We start from the raw sequence: 16,233 nt of genomic DNA, 5'->3' as shown, positions 1-16,233 counted from the left end.
ATGGTCAAATAACTGCACTGGACAATTCAAAAATGCAAGAATGTTTTATTGGCTATGCAAAGTTCACAAGATAACCAATGCCCAACATTTATGGAGTTTTTTTTGAAGCGGGACATGGTAAGGGGGAACACGATGGAGCCGGTGCCTGTATAAAAAGAGCTCTTGCTAGAGAACAATTGAAATTCGAGGATGCAGTGAAATTCAGAGATGCTCGTGTAGTTGTAGATTGGTGCAATTCAAAGTTGTCAAAAGGATCAACTGAAAACTCTACAATTCGACGTTTCTTTTGGTTGATAGAGGAAGATAGTATTCCTATTTGGCATGATTGCAATACCATCATTGGATCAACTAAATGGCATTTGTTTAAGAGTTCTAATTCAAACACATGGACTATATTCATAAGGCAACTTGCTTGCTTTTGTCAGTTTTGTGTTTCCGGAGATTGGGAATTTTGTGAGAATAAAGAATGGGTTGAAGAATGGCAACAAAGATCATTGACACCCATAGATACAAATGATCCGCATGAAAGAACTGATGAAGATATGGATCAAATGTTTGCATCAAATGACTATGATCGCATTTCAGATCTTATACAACAAGGTAAAATTATTTTTGAAATTTGTTTTGATTTATTAAATAGTACATATTTATGAAATCTTCCAGTGTATATTTTTGTTTTTATTTCTCATTAAATATTAAAATAAAATTGTTTTGTGCATAGGACATGTCTATGTTGTTGTTGCACCAAAGGACAATGAAGAGGGGACAGAGTATTCGTTGGCTCGATGTGTAGAGCCAAAACATAAGCTAACCACTCCTCGAGTAGATGATGATGGTTATGACTATCCAACAGGATCTGTGGTTGTTGTTGGCACTTGGCTACGCAAATATCTAACAAGAAAGAATGGATTGCCCGCATTTGAAGATTATGAATTAGAGAAGAAGATTATACATTACTCGCATTTGGTAGTGGCAACTAATATAAAATTGGATAGATATCGTGGCAGGCCTGCTAATAAACAATTATGGACTCTCTCTATGGAAGAGCACGAGACAATTATAGATGCTTTGCAAAAGAGAGAGGATGCAGATGGTATAACGGAATGAATATCAAGTAAGTTATAATTTAAACCCTTAATCCACCTCCCTTTTAAAAGTCATGATGCATATTATATATAGCATTTTATATCATGCATCATAATTATAAAATCTAATCTAGTAAAATTTTGTTTCAGGTCTACCACAAGTAGAAGGCATCAATGAAAACAAAGTTATTTGTGCATACTTTATGTTTCATTTTGAATAATTAGAAGTAAGTTAAATTTTGGTACCCTTGAGGCAAATCCCTTTGTATTTTAAATTCAATGCATCCTGATTATAAAAATTAATCATATGTATTTATTTTTTCCAGGTCTCTCGGAGTAGACTTGGCCTCAATGACTGCTATTGTTTGTGCATACTTTATGTTGTATTTTGAGAGATATAAATACTTATTATTATAATTTAAATAGACTATTTATTTTATTTTAGATATGTCTTCTTGATTACATTTTGTGTACAATATACATAAATGAGAGACTATTGGTCAAATTTATGAATGAGATAATTATGTTTTAATCAAGTTCTATTCATTATATTTGTTTTGATACTTTTTAATTTAGAATGTGTTATAATTATAAGATATGTTTCGATACTTAGTTCATGATGTATGCACCTTTAGTTTATCTAATCACAAGAACTATTTAAATGAAATTCCAAAAATAAAATTACAAGTCCACATAATTCCTATAAAGTTGTTTAAGCACAACTTCCATAAATAAAATTTCAAGTCCACATAATATATATAAAGTATGCACAAAATTTCAAGTCCACATAATTTCAAGTCAATATATATGATCTAATGTGCACATAATTTCAAGTCCACATAATATCTAATGGGCACAATACACATAAAGTATGCACATAATATATATGATCTAATCCTATTATGAAACTATCCATATATATAAAGTATGTGTGCACATGTAAATAAATATGTAAAGCCCATAAAATAGTACATATCAGAGCCAAATAAAGTAAAATTTCAAGTCCACATAATCCATATATATATCTAGATGGTAACATGATGTTCACTCCACATAATATCTAATGTGCACAAAATATATATGATCTAATCCTATTATGCAACTATCCATATATATAAAGTATGCGTGCACGTGTAAACAAATATGTAAAGCCCATAAAATAGTACATATCATAGCCAAATAAACAGTAAAATTTAAAGTCCACGTAATCCATATATATATCTAGATGGTAACATGATGTTCACTCCACATAATATCTAATGTGCACAAAATATATAAAGTATGCACAAAATATATATGATCTAATCTTATTATGCAACTATCCATATATATAAAGTATGTGCACGTGTAAACAAATGTGTAAAGTCCATAAAAAAGTACATATCAAAGCCAAATAAATAGTAAAATCTAAGTGCTATCATCAATAACATCTCGTGGTCTCTTGTCCCCGGGACGTGGTCCAGATCCACCTGTCTCATGCTGTACAAGAAAAAAATAATATTAAAATATTACTTGAAATTAACTATTAAAAGAATCATTTATCAAATATAGTAGAATTCATAAATTAAGTTACAAACTTACCATATGCTCATCAGATCCTCTAGCAGTATCTCTCTTGTCCCCGGGACGTGGTCCAGATCCACCTGTCTCATGCTGTACAATAAAAAAAATATTAAAATATTACTTGAAATTAACTATTAAAAGAATCATTTATCAAATATAGTAGAATTCAAAAATTAAGTTACAAACTTACCATATGCTCATCAGATCCTCTAGCAGTATCTTGTGCAGTATCAACACCAAATGTAGTGCTAGCTAACTGCTGTACAAGGTCAAATTCAAAGTGTCCAATTAAATCTTAAATTAAGAGTCAAAATAAGATCAAATTAAGTATTACATATTAATACCTCAAAGGATGTCGATGTGCGTTCAAATTGGCTCTGATCAAAATTATGAGGATAACCTATCCTAATGGTAGTGTCCACTTGCATACATGCATTTAATGAAATCATATTTAGTGAACATATTTATGTGTACTAAATAATTTCAAGTTAAGTTACAATATTGTAAGAGTTCATATTTAATTTAAGAATTATAAGATACATACCATAGATGGTGTCACAGTAGTCAGACCCTCTTCTCGATGTGATGTAGAGGGTCCCTCATGACCTGAATCCCGGAGAAAGAAGCATTCAATGTATCAACATGAAAATTTATATAGTATACGATGATAACATATTAAATTAAAAAGATAGTACAATGTCTAGATATAAATTTATACTATACCCCATAAGGTGTGCTGAGTTGTGTTCCAGTAGATGCAATATTGACTCTAATATTAGGTGTAGTCCTTATCTACATAAACAAAATTTATTTAATGAAGTATTAGATTGTATAAAAAAAAAGAGATGCACTTAGTTTATACCTATATTTAATGAAGTATAAAAAGATTGACATGTACATGTATATATATCTATACCTGGTCAAGATGAACATCCAAGCAAAGAAAATCCATATAAGATGTCATCATACTATCATCTGCTGCATCATGCTCAGCTGGAACTGAAGTAGATCCTACAGTAGATGTAGGACCTACACACGTCTCATGACAACTCGAACACATATGTGGCATCCATTGAGGAGTAGATGCCATGTGAGCAGCTTGCTCACTCAGGTTACTTGTGAGGGAAGCCAAAGCATCTAATGTCGAAATGAATGATGTATTTTGGACATCTGCAGGAATCGATGGAGCAACAAGTGGAACTGTGGGTGGATCTGGTAGGGGATTATTACTTCGTGCCCCTAATCTATGCTGTGGCATTCCACGACCAACACCCTGGAATGACTTAATGTCAAAATAATTTGGTTTTTGGTTCATTACAAACTCACAGTATAATTTCTTCAAAAAATAAAAAGGGACCTCATAATTACGATGTGGTGGATAATCAAAAACCATCCACCATCTATCCCAAAAGTATCTAGCCATTTCTGGATGCACACACCACCTAATTGAAATTCTTTTCTGGTTAGGTTGCATTGGTTCTCTTGTTTTTGGGTTGGTAAAATATGGACATAAATGAGCTTTGGTTATTTTCAAATTAGTGATTTGCCTATAAGTTAAACCATCGGCATAAAAATCACGCAACTCTTGTTGTCATCTATGAAATTGATCTAATTGAGAATCAATAGATCTAACTGACTCGACAATAGTTTGCATTGATTTTGCAAACTCTACAAGATGGGGTGGCGTGATTTGCTCATTTTGGATAGCAACAATGTTTTGTTCAATCACTTGTAGGTTTTCATTAATTCGCTCTAAAACAAATTTCATCCACTCTAGGGGGTGGAGGTGGAGGTGGTGGTGGTGGTGGTGGAGGTGGAGGAGGAGGAGGAGGGGGTTGTGGTGGGGGATTTTCACCTAATAGTTCATCTATGTCAAAGACATCCATGATAACAAAGAACTCCTGCATATATAAAGATATACATGAATTATATACAACTCTATGTCAAAGAAGAATCTATTTTACTAAATTAAAAAAAAACATTTATAAATAGTAACATTTCTATGTTGTTGAATGAGATACACATGAAATATATAATATAATATTGAACTTAAAAAAATATACATGTACATACTATTGAATCTTTAAATATAAAATTTGCGCACAAAACTTAATAAAACTTTCAATGAAACATCATAAATCTATTATATATTCAATTTAATAATTCATTTCTTGTAAAATGCATCAACTATTAAAATCAATATAAAATATTTCATACATAAGATCAACAAAGAAGTGAGAAATAAGATGATCCTCCTTCTAGTGTAAGAATATATAAGGATTGATGATAAGTGTTTAAAAACAGATATTGAAATGTAAGATCATTACGCTCTATAAACCAAGATATGATCATAAAATTGTCATGTGAGGCACAATCATATGATATTAAGATGCAAAAATGCGTGATCAAATAGTGATAATCTATTATATTCTCTATAATAATAGGCCAATGTATGAACATAAGATAATACTTTAAGAAGATAGATTAACCAATATACAAACATAAGATAATGCTTTAATAAGATAAAAAAAACACTATATGAACATACATGTGAAGCAAATAGTCTTGAAGATCATAAGCTAGAACAAAGATTAAAGTATAAGACATCAATCATTATGGGAAATTAGTAGTTACTAATAAAGATTAGATTTTATGTAAAAATAGGAGATAAAACACATGAAGTAATAGAATATGAAGTAAACATAAAATATTAAATCATGTGATATCTAGTGGTTTCTCTTTTATGTTATGTGTCACCTCAATGTGTACATTCACTTTGTTGGTGCATCATTATTTTCTTGCATTTACCTAACTATTGTATTGCATATTTGCACCTAGAGGACAGAATAAGATTACTTGGGTAGATATCTACCTAGGTAGGCATCACATGTTCAACTCATCCCTACTTTGGTAGAGATGTGGATATATGTTACTCATCTTCTCAATTTTTTTGTAACAGTTCTCTGTAAATAGGATTTTATATATTAGAATTTTCCTAAAACATGTCTCAAAATGATTAAAAGACTTGAATCAAGGTCAAAAACTAGGAATGTGAGATACATGATATGGATGATGACAAGGATGGTTGAGAATAAAGAGAATTTGAATGGATTGTGGTATGCTCCAAGTGTAGGGTACTTTAAAAAAAAATTATACATGATGCCAAGATACTTGTCCAAGGTGTCATAAGAATGGTTTTCACCCATGAATAAAAAAATTATGTTTACTTTTCTCTCTTTTTTAATTTTTATGCAAAAACAAATCCTTTAGGTGTGGATATGTTAAATGATACACATGATATTTATAAGTTTCTAAAAATCTAATAATAGGACCAACTATGGACCTATTATGCAATGTCATGGCATAATAGGTCCATAATTGGTCCTATCATACTAAGTAAACATGTTGAATTAGCATAGTTTTGGTGTTGTGGCTTAGTAGGGCATAATAGGTGGACTATTATGCAATGTCATGGCATAATAGGACCTATTATGCCATGATGGCATAATAGGTCCTATTATGCCATGACATGACATAATAGGACCAACTATGGATCCATTATGCAATGTCATGGCATAATAGGACATATTATGCCATCATATTATGTCATTACATGTCTCATATTTCTTGAGTTGTTAGTAAGATAAACTCTAGTATCAATTGGTGAAGTAACTACCAAGGCTCCCAATCAAGAGATACCAATGACACAACCTAGATACATAAACATTATGTCTTAGCTTGGCTCAATATTCCCTTATATTGCACAAATTAAAGTATTAATGAGAATAACCAATAATTGTGGTATGCCTTTTCATAATCCAAATTTTTTGAAGAGAAACGGGCTCAAGGATGACCTATCATCACAAATATCAATAATGCCAACCAGAGGAAAATGAGAGGATGCTTAGAGCTCATAAAAATGTGAAGTGATAATATGCAAGAGAGCAAGATGAGAAATCACCAACTTGGTAAAAGAAGGAAATATTACATATATTATGGCATAAGACTTACCCCATCATCAATAGAATAGGACATAAGATTATCTAGGATAAAACGATCATATGAAATAAAATAAAAAAATAAATATATTAAAATCAATAAAGTGTGCATGTATCATATAATAGACAATTTCCTATGACATTCAATAAGGAATGATCACAAAATATATCATAATTGAAAGGGTTGGGTGAGTGAGTTTTAAACAACTATCAAACTCAAACAATAGATATAATAAACTATGTTCATAGATCCTAATTAGATATATAATTGATGATATGTAGTTAGGAAATTCAACCTTAATAGAGAAGGCAAAAACCCTAGACAAAATCCTAAGATAAATTAATTAGTCATTATTATTAACATTTGATATCCCAACAGAAAAAGTTAGAAATGATAAACATGATGAAATGAAGCATTTAAAATTTAATAATAAATGAAAGTTCTTGGTTTGAAGTTGATATTTAATATGAGGTCACTAGATTCTCAAATCAGCTTGTTAATATTGTAGAAAATTAAGGCTAATTAGACAAACAAATCCACTATGTAATTTTTATTTTTCTGTCAAGATCACTTTCTTGACCATGTCCAATCAAATTTCAATCTTATGAAGGGAAATCTAAATCATACTTCAAAAACTTGGTTGGAAAGTGTGTTAGGGCTTCAAACAACAACAATTAAGACTAATTTTCAGCACAATATCCAATATCATCTTGGTCTCTTAGATCATTAAGTTTTGTGGATGTCATTGAAATTCTTTCATTCATTCATCTTTCAATTATTGACCCAAGGGATGCTCAAGGCCAGAAAGTGGCCAGAAAGTAGTTGTGTCTTAATGAAAATATTCAGGAAAATACAAATTTAAAAGTTTGATGAGTACAAACAACCCTTACAGACAGCTGTAAAGACATGGCTGATTGGTCAAGTCAATAATGAAGCAAGAAAATACGAGCCAAAAAGGACGACAATGATAAAGATTGACAAGGAAATACATATTTAAATAGGTTAATGAGTATAAAAAAGCCACCGTAACACTCACTAACAGCTGTAAAGATGATATAATAGTAAACTGACATGACCAGTTGCAGAAAAATGGTCTTTGTACCTTTCCCTTTACAGTTTGAGCGCACCACAAGAAAAGAATCTATAAGAGTCTGTGTAGGCCTATCTCTACTTTTGCAAAAGAAAATTCTGCTGTCTAAAGACTGTAGCTGCTTTTTCTTTGGCGTTTACAGCTTCAGCAATCTATTAAACGCTGCTATCTCCTCTCTTGTGTGCATACATTCTCAGCAATCTGTTTTACCCAAATCATATCTTGTTCGAATTTCATTTACCAGCTTCCCTCTTTCATACGCTCAGTAATAGAAAAATGGGCAACACTTCCTGCTGCTGCTCATCCTCTGCCCCCCAACAGGATTATCAAGATGTTATCGAGAAACTGATCGAAGTGGGAGAGATGAGCCACATCGATGAATTGATTTCTTACATCGATGAGCTCTTGAATGCCATCGACCAGCGAAGGGTTAATTCAATTGCCGTTCTTTCCAAGACGAATCGAGTCACCTCTTCTATCACTTCTGGTGGTACTTTATTGGAGAAGATATTGCAGAGATCTAACAGACATATATGCAAGGTATTCAACCATTTCTAATTCATGCAATCCATTACGCTTCTTGATTCACACATTTTGAGTATTATTGGGAAAGAAAGTATTAACGTGCAAAGAAATTACAATTCTAAAACTATGTACCAATGTTTATGCCTGCAGAGGGACACCATGCCAATGCTTAACCGTGAAACTCGGAAATTGGTGATTGATATAACAAAAGAAGCAGCGCAAATTCAGTGGGTGGGAATAGCGCTTTCAGTTGTAGGTTTCGTGTTGGAACACATTGAGCAAGTTTCTTCCAACAGAGACGAATGTATAGTGCTCTTGAAATACATGTGTAATCTTGCAAAATACATCAAGCGATTGGATGATCATTTGTCTGAGGAGAAGCTGAAGCGGGTTATTCGATTCGTTGTGGAAGGCTCACTCCTGTGCATATCACAAATGCAATCTCATGCGCTCTACAAGTAAATCCAATTTATGCATTCTGAATTTTTTATTTCTTTATTTCTCGTGTGACGTATTTCGTATTTCAACTCTTCTATGATGGTAAAAACTTTTAATCTTTTGATGGGTACATAGATTTTTCGCTGCTCCGGTTGCGGCTGAAGACTTGCGGAGATTGCAAGCACAACTTGGCCAGGAGTACTCAGAACTCTCACTGGAATCGATAATCACTGTGTTGAATAGGAGTGCAGAAGTGTTGAATAGGATTCCAGTTGTGTTACCTCCCTCCCAAGGAATATCTCCTCAAGCAGGTACTAATTTCTCTATTATTTCGGTCATTGTTTATGCCGAAGAAAAATCCCATTCTTAGTGTTGAACTGTCCTGAATGGTTTTTTTGTCATTCAATTTTTATACAAGCCAACAGTCCAAATTCCTCTGTTTCGATGGAATTCAAAGTATCTAATTTTCGATTTGGGATGGTCATATTTTTTGGTTAGAATTGATGGACCAAAAATGCACCATTATTTTATATTTATTAATTAAATTAATAAAAATATATAACTTTATATTCTATTTTTTAATTTTATTAATAAATAGAAAACAATTATCTTGTTAGATGCATTTTGATTTGTGCATAAACAATTCCTTGTTAGAATAATTTTTGTATAGTTTTCTTTTAATTGGAAAATAAGATAAAATGATTTATTTGATTATTGTATTGACAATTTTTATTTTATTTTTCGTTAAAATCATTTTTTTTTAATAAATATCTTTCAATTAAAAAATAAGATAAAATATTTTTTTTATATTTAATTATAGTACTTTATATTATTTATTATGTTACAAATTAATAGCAATGTTAGTTTCAAAATTATTTACATAGACATTGAACAAAAAATATGTATTTCTTTTTTAGACATGTTTAGAGTTTTGATTTTTTGATATGCTATTGTGTTAATGGGAGAGTTGTAAAACTTTTACATGGCAATAGATAGAGTAAGATGTAAAATTTTAGGAATTTGATTGTCAATTATAATGCTGATAAATTACTTAAATTTTTGGTACTTTGACTGGTGACAAGAATTGGGTTTAGTACTTTGTAGGTAACTCAAAATAATAGTTTTGTGAAAATGATCAAAATAGGTAGTTCATATATATGATCAAATTTTTCTATATAAATTTTAATATAAAAGACGTAGAAATTAAAAGATTACTTTGTAGATAACTCAAAATAATAGTTGTGAAAATGATGAAAATAGGTAGTTCATATATATGATCAAAATTTTCTATATAAATTTTAATATAAAAGACGCAGAAATTAAAAGATAATATAAAAGATATAGAAATTAGAAGTTAGCATAGAAATTAGGGTAAAAAACATGAGTAGTTTGGGTACATTGTTAAACAAGTGCCACATAGTGACGAGTACTTGCCTTGTTAATTTGTAATTGAAATAGTAATTTATTAATTGTAACTAATATATTCTTAAATTTTATTTTATTTGTTTTATATTATTAGTTTTTGTTAATTTGTAGTTGAAATTGTAATTTATTAATTGTAACTAATATATTTTTTATTTAATTTATTTAATGTTTTTTTTATCTATATTATAAACTTTGTCATGATACATGCAAAGTTTGGGGAATTTTAAAACAATAATATCTATAATTATAAAATATTTCATGAATAACACATTAATAACTATATTTTAGTTATGATAAATGTTATTTTGAGTTTTTGCGTGGTGATTCCGAGAAACCGCCTATAAGAGGCAAAACGATATTAGTCAATCGTTTGCAACAAAAATATTTTTTGTAAATTATAATGTTAACAAATGTGCATCTATACTATAAAATAAATTAAAAAAATTTAAAGAAAGAAAAATAATTGTTTTTCATTGGTGTAAATAATTTTTTTTAATAACCATATAAGCACAACAAATGAATTTTCATTACAATAGTATTGCCTAACGGCAAGTACTAATAAGGGCTATTTAAAGATGGACAATGTTATTGGAAAAGATATCAATAATAAAATCTTGGAAGGTAGAAATGGAAATAGATGTATTATTTTGTATCTTATAAATAAATATAGTAGGTTATAGGTATACAAAGTGAATTCTCAACTATTGATTTACTCATTCATGTTGTCATTTCATTAAATGAATAATCTTATTAAAATAGATCAATATACAAGATATTTTACATAATTTATTAGTACTATTTACACAATGTTGATTATGCAACCAAAAAAATTAATTACACAAATTCAAATCCAATAAAATAATTTATAATATGTATATCTATTATAATAACTCAGCATAAAATAATTGATACACTTTGAACAGAATTTAATTAAATAAAAAATATTTTATTAATTTAATGACAAACAAATACTAATAAAATTTGAGAATATAATGTAAATTAGCTGATATTATCTCTTAAACAGCAAGATACAAGTCAAAATATTGTATTGTTTAAAAAAATAAAATTTTAAAGGTGTGGAAGCTTAACAATTTAAATTTATATTTACATAGTAATCTTAAAAGTTTTCTATTTGTATATTTTCTACAATTTTTCTGTAGGTGCTTAATTACTCCATAGTTGTTATTTAAACATGTTTTCTAAGAAATATTTATTGGGTTTATTGTAGTGGGTATTGAGGAAGCCAGAACTCAAGTGACTAAACTTCTAGACATGGAAAACAAATCTGTTAAGGTGGTGGTCATTTATGGACAAGGTGGGATAGGGAAGACAACTTTAGCTAGTGCCGTCTTCAGTAATCTTGACCTAAAAATCTACAATATTTGTAGAGTTGATATGGAACAGAATTGTTCAGAGGCTGATCTTAAATCGGCCCAACAACAAATTTTAGATGACCTTTATGACCAGAAAATTCAGTTGAGAAGTTTGAGTGAAGGTCGGGAAGTGTTATCCAAGGACTTTAAAGAACACTCTTCTAAACCTGTTTTCATTTTTGTTGACAACGCACTAAAGCAAAGTGACTTGGAAAAGCTTCTTCCTATAACTGGCTTGGCATCCCTTCCACCACAGAGCAGAATTCTCTTAACCACCAGAAATCTAAATGAGACTCGTATAATTTTGGAAGGAGGAGTTGAACGCTGTCCTTATCTGGTAGCTTCTCTTCCACAAGAAGAGGCACATAAATTCTTGTGCAAGTTGGCTTTAGGTGATGACCAGGCAAGTTTTGACCCAATTGTAGATATTAATGGCCTCCTCCAAATATGCCAGGGAATTCCATTGGTACTAAAAATGGCGGGAGCCAGATTGTATGAACATGCTCAAAGCATGCCAGATTGTAGAAATGTAGTTGAAAGTCTCAAGTCAGAGCTCCTACAAGGAGAGGAGGATGACTTAAGTAAGCGTATGGTGGATTTTGTATATAATCGTTTGAAAGCCTCGTGTAAAGAGGCATTTCTTGACATTGTGTTCTTCTTTTGTAATTGGAGGCGGCGGAGGGTGGCGTGTAGTGTTGGAGAGACAGAGTTTGAAGAGCTTGAAAGGGCTGCACTTGTAAATATAAGTGATGAAGGCAGGGTGAATGTACATGATATAGTGAAAGCGCGAGGGAGAATGCTGTCAGGAGTTTGGGAGAGAATCACTGACCAACAATCTCTCAATGATGTTCTCCAAGATAAAGAGGTGAGTTTTCTATCTCGCTGTTACCAGATATCTAGATTCTGTCTCCTACATACAGACGACTTAGTAGAATTAGTTTTATGAAAGATTTAAAAGATCAATTAGTGCGCTATATTTGGATGAACTTTTGATCTACAACCATTTTTTGCAGAGGATAAAGAGAACGAAGGGGATTGTTCTAGTGGATGAAGCATTCGAGCTGGAAGCAGATCATCTCAACTTGATGAAGATATGTTTAAGAGTTTTGATCTTGACAGGAAGAACTAGAATAGTGAATGGAGAATGTAGAGGAGTCTTTGACAATCTAAGGTTGGTCAGCCTCGACAACTATAATAATTACTCACGGATGGATGTCAGTAAGCATCCGAGATTAGCAGCATTCATTTTGAAATACGACGGAGACTCCAACTTTCCTGAGGCAAACTCTACAATCTCTGCCTAATATTTAGTTTTATTTTCTGAAAAAAAATCTTTTTTTTTTGGACATACTAATTCAAAACAAATGATTTTTTTTTGCAGTTCACAGGCACCATCCCATCTTCATTGAGATATATGTGTATTAAAGATGCTACGTTGGTTAATCTAACCACCACCCTTTCCCAAAATAAATCTTTGCATTCTCTAACATTGCGGGGCTGTAGAGGGTTGGATAGCTTGCCTAAAACCATTGACAACATACTTGCTTTAGAAAAGTTGAGTTTAAAGTTTTGTGATAGTTTGGTGAACCTTCCATATAATTTTGGAAAAATATCTTGTTTGAAAAAGTTGAGTTTAAGCTCTTGTTCCAGCTTGGTGAGCCTTCCAGATAGTGTGGGCAATTTATCCTCTCTGAACAGCTTGGATTTAAGCTCTTGTTCCAGCTTGGTGAGCCTTCCGGACAGTGTGGGCAATTTATCCTCTCTGAACAGCTTGGATTTGAGGTATTGTTCCAGCTTGGTGAGCCTTCCGGACAGTGTGGGCAATTTATCCTCTCTGAACAGCTTGGATTTGAGGTATTGTTCCAGCTTGGTGAGCCTTCCGGACAGTGTGGGCAATTTATCCTCTCTGAACAGCTTGCATTTGAGCTTTTGTTCCAGCTTGGTGAGCCTTCCGGACAGTGTGGGCAATTTATCCTCTCTGAACAGCTTGCATTTGAGCTTTTTTTCCAGCTTGGTGAGCCTTCCGGACAGTGTGGGCAATTTATCCTCTCTGAACAGTTTGCATTTGAGCTTGTGTTCCAGCTTGGTGAGCCTTCCGGACAGTGTGGGCAATTTATCCTCTCTGAACAGCTTGGATTTGAGCTCTTGTTCCAGCTTGGTGAGCCTTCCGGACAGTGTGGGCAATTTATCCTCTCTGAACAGCTTGCATTTGATCTTTTGTTCCAGCTTGGTGAGCCTTCTGGACAGTGTGGGCAATTTATCCTCTCTGAACAGCTTGGATTTGAGCTCTTGTTCCAGCTTGGTGAGCCTTCCGGACAGTGTGGGCAATTTATCCTCTCTGAAGAGCTTGGGTTTGAGCTCTTGTTCCAGCTTGGTGAGCCTTCCGGACAGTGTGGGCAATTTATCCTCTCTGAAGAGCTTGTATTTGAGCTCTTGTTCCAGCTTGGTGAGCCTTCCGGACAGTGTGGGCAATTTATCCTCTCTGAACAGCTTGGATTTGAGGTATTGTTCCAGCTTGGTGAGCCTTCCGGACAGTGTGGGCAATTTATCCTCTCTGAACAGCTTGGATTTGAGCTCTTGTTCGGTGAGCCTTCCGGACAGTGTGGGCAATTTATCCTCTCTGAACAGCTTGCATTTGAGCTTTTGTTCCAGCTTGGTGAGCCTTCCGGACAGTGTGGGCAATTTATCCTCTCTGAACAGCTTGCGTTTGAGCTGTTGTTCCAGCTTGGTGAGCCTTCCGGACAGTGTAGGCAATTTATCCTCTCTGAACAGCTTGGATTTGAGCTGTTGTTCCAGCTTGGTGAGCCTTCCGGACAGTGTGGGCAATTTATCCTCTCTGAACAGCTTGGATTTGAGCTGTTGTTCCAGCTTGGTGAGCCTTCCGGACAGTGTGGGCAATTTATCCTCTCTGAACAGCTTGGATTTGAGCTGTTGTTCCAGCTTGGTGAGCCTTCCGGACAGTGTGGGCAATTTATCCTCTCTGAACAGCTTGGATTTGAGCTCTTGTTCCAGCTTGGTGAGCCTTCCGGACAGTGTGGGCAATTTATCCTCTCTGAACAGCTTGGATTTGAGCTCTTGTTCCAGCTTGGTGAGCCTTCCGGACAGTGTGGGCAATTTATCCTCTCTGGTATATCTATATTTAATCAGATGTACACAGCTGTCTTTGTTGCCAGAAAGTTTCGGAAACCTCGCTTCTCTGGAGCTATTGGTGTTGGAAGATTGTGAGAAGCTGTCAAATCTACCTCAAAATTTTGGTCAGCTGAATTGCTTAAAATGTGTGAGCATACATGGATGCAGTGCATTACAGAGCCTTTCTGGTGATTTTGAATGTTTGAGTTCACTAATTGCTGTCAAGGCTTCAGAATGTCCTCAACTGGAGGAAACTACAATGGACAAGTTAGCCAAGTTGAAGGGATTGATTATTGTTGATATAGATGGAAGCCCTATCTTGAAAAAGCGGTGGGAACAAGTGAAGGAGAAATACTCTTTAGCAGTAGTGGAGTGCGGAAGAAAGGTAATCGTTCTTACACATTTTCTGTGCTTAACTAAGAATTTTATTTTATTGGTTATCACTGCTCAACCTTGTTCTTAATTGAGGGTCTTCGTTGCATCGCAGGAATTCGAGGATAAAATGTACCCACATGCGGATGTAATGTGTAGAGCATTTTTCCACAGTGAGTCAAGATTCGTGTCTGTTGATGAGGATGGGCAGCTCGTGGAATCGCCCAGTCCGGCAGGTGGGGTAAATCTGTGGTTCTTGTTAAAGGAGAGGGATGTGAGATCATCATCATCATCAAACGGCAGTTGTTGGGAAGCAGTGAAGAAGCAATGGATGGAGTTGGTGGCTTCGGATGGGGGACAAATGATTTATGTGGATATGGGAGGGTCATGGGAGGAAAGAGAAACACGTGCTCAGCAAGTTCTCCACCATTTACCCAGCAACACTCGTGCGTGGATTGCTCCTGACAATAGGGCGAGGTTAGCCTTTGCCTATTCCGTGCGGCATTATTACTACAGACATGTCCAAAAGCGGCACGTGGAGGCCAAATTGGGGGTTGGTAATTGTGTTGTGAGCACATCAGCGTGTGTGGATGAAGAGGGAAGGCGGAAGCTTGATGACCTCAACTTCATACTCCCCGACCTCAGTACACCTCCTTTTGCAGAGACTAAGTATGAAACCATTTCTGATGAATTACTGTCCCCTATTAAGAAAGCAATGAGGTCACTGTCGGGCGTTGATAACGCCGAGGGCGTTTATAAGCTGAAATGGAAATTCTATGGTTGATAGTTAAAGAAAACCAATGCAAGACCATTGCATTCATCTTGACCATTCGTTATTGCTGTTGAAATTTATTTTGCCATGGACGAAAACTTTCGTATTTGTCAAACTTCACATTTATTATGAATGGGGAACCGTGGGCGTCATTCATTATTAATTGGGAATTGTGGGCGTCACACCGAGCAATATAAGAGGCAGCGCACATTGTGCAGAAAATGACTCGGGGAACCCCAGCTTGTTACCATTTGCAAGAGAATTTTACTGACTTTTAATGAATCTTCACTTGCCAGCAATTTTTTTATTATACAAAAAATATCTACCTAGTCAACACGCACGCCCTTCGATTCACCGTGCTAAATGAAATAGAATGTAGAAGTACACATTTAAAATATTAAAAATTGGTTGCAGTGGTAAAATAATTTTAAAAAATGGTAAGCTGTGTGCAGCGTTAATTCC

General features: G+C 33.9%; 1 protein-coding gene across 1 annotated transcript; it reads left to right on the top strand.

Annotated features, from left to right (window-relative positions):
* Positions 1-7,755: 7,755 nt before the first annotated feature.
* On the top strand, positions 7,756-16,069 carry LOC131858215 (disease resistance protein RPV1-like). The gene is made up of 7 exons (XM_059211369.1): positions 7,756-8,277; positions 8,413-8,720; positions 8,836-9,011; positions 11,354-12,363; positions 12,512-12,778; positions 12,880-15,012; positions 15,115-16,069. The coding sequence occupies exons 1-7, from the start codon at positions 8,014-8,016 to the stop codon at positions 15,781-15,783; spliced, it is 4,827 nt and encodes a 1,608-aa protein (XP_059067352.1). The 5' UTR covers positions 7,756-8,013; the 3' UTR covers positions 15,784-16,069.
* The last annotated feature ends 164 nt before the right edge of the window (positions 16,070-16,233 follow it).

Source organism: Cryptomeria japonica, chromosome 9 (assembly GCF_030272615.1).
Source record: "Cryptomeria japonica chromosome 9, Sugi_1.0, whole genome shotgun sequence".
Lineage (NCBI taxonomy): Eukaryota > Viridiplantae > Streptophyta > Pinopsida > Cupressales > Cupressaceae > Cryptomeria > Cryptomeria japonica.
The sequence above is the reverse complement of the archived record's forward strand: the minus strand, read 5'-3'. Positions and strand labels throughout refer to the sequence as shown.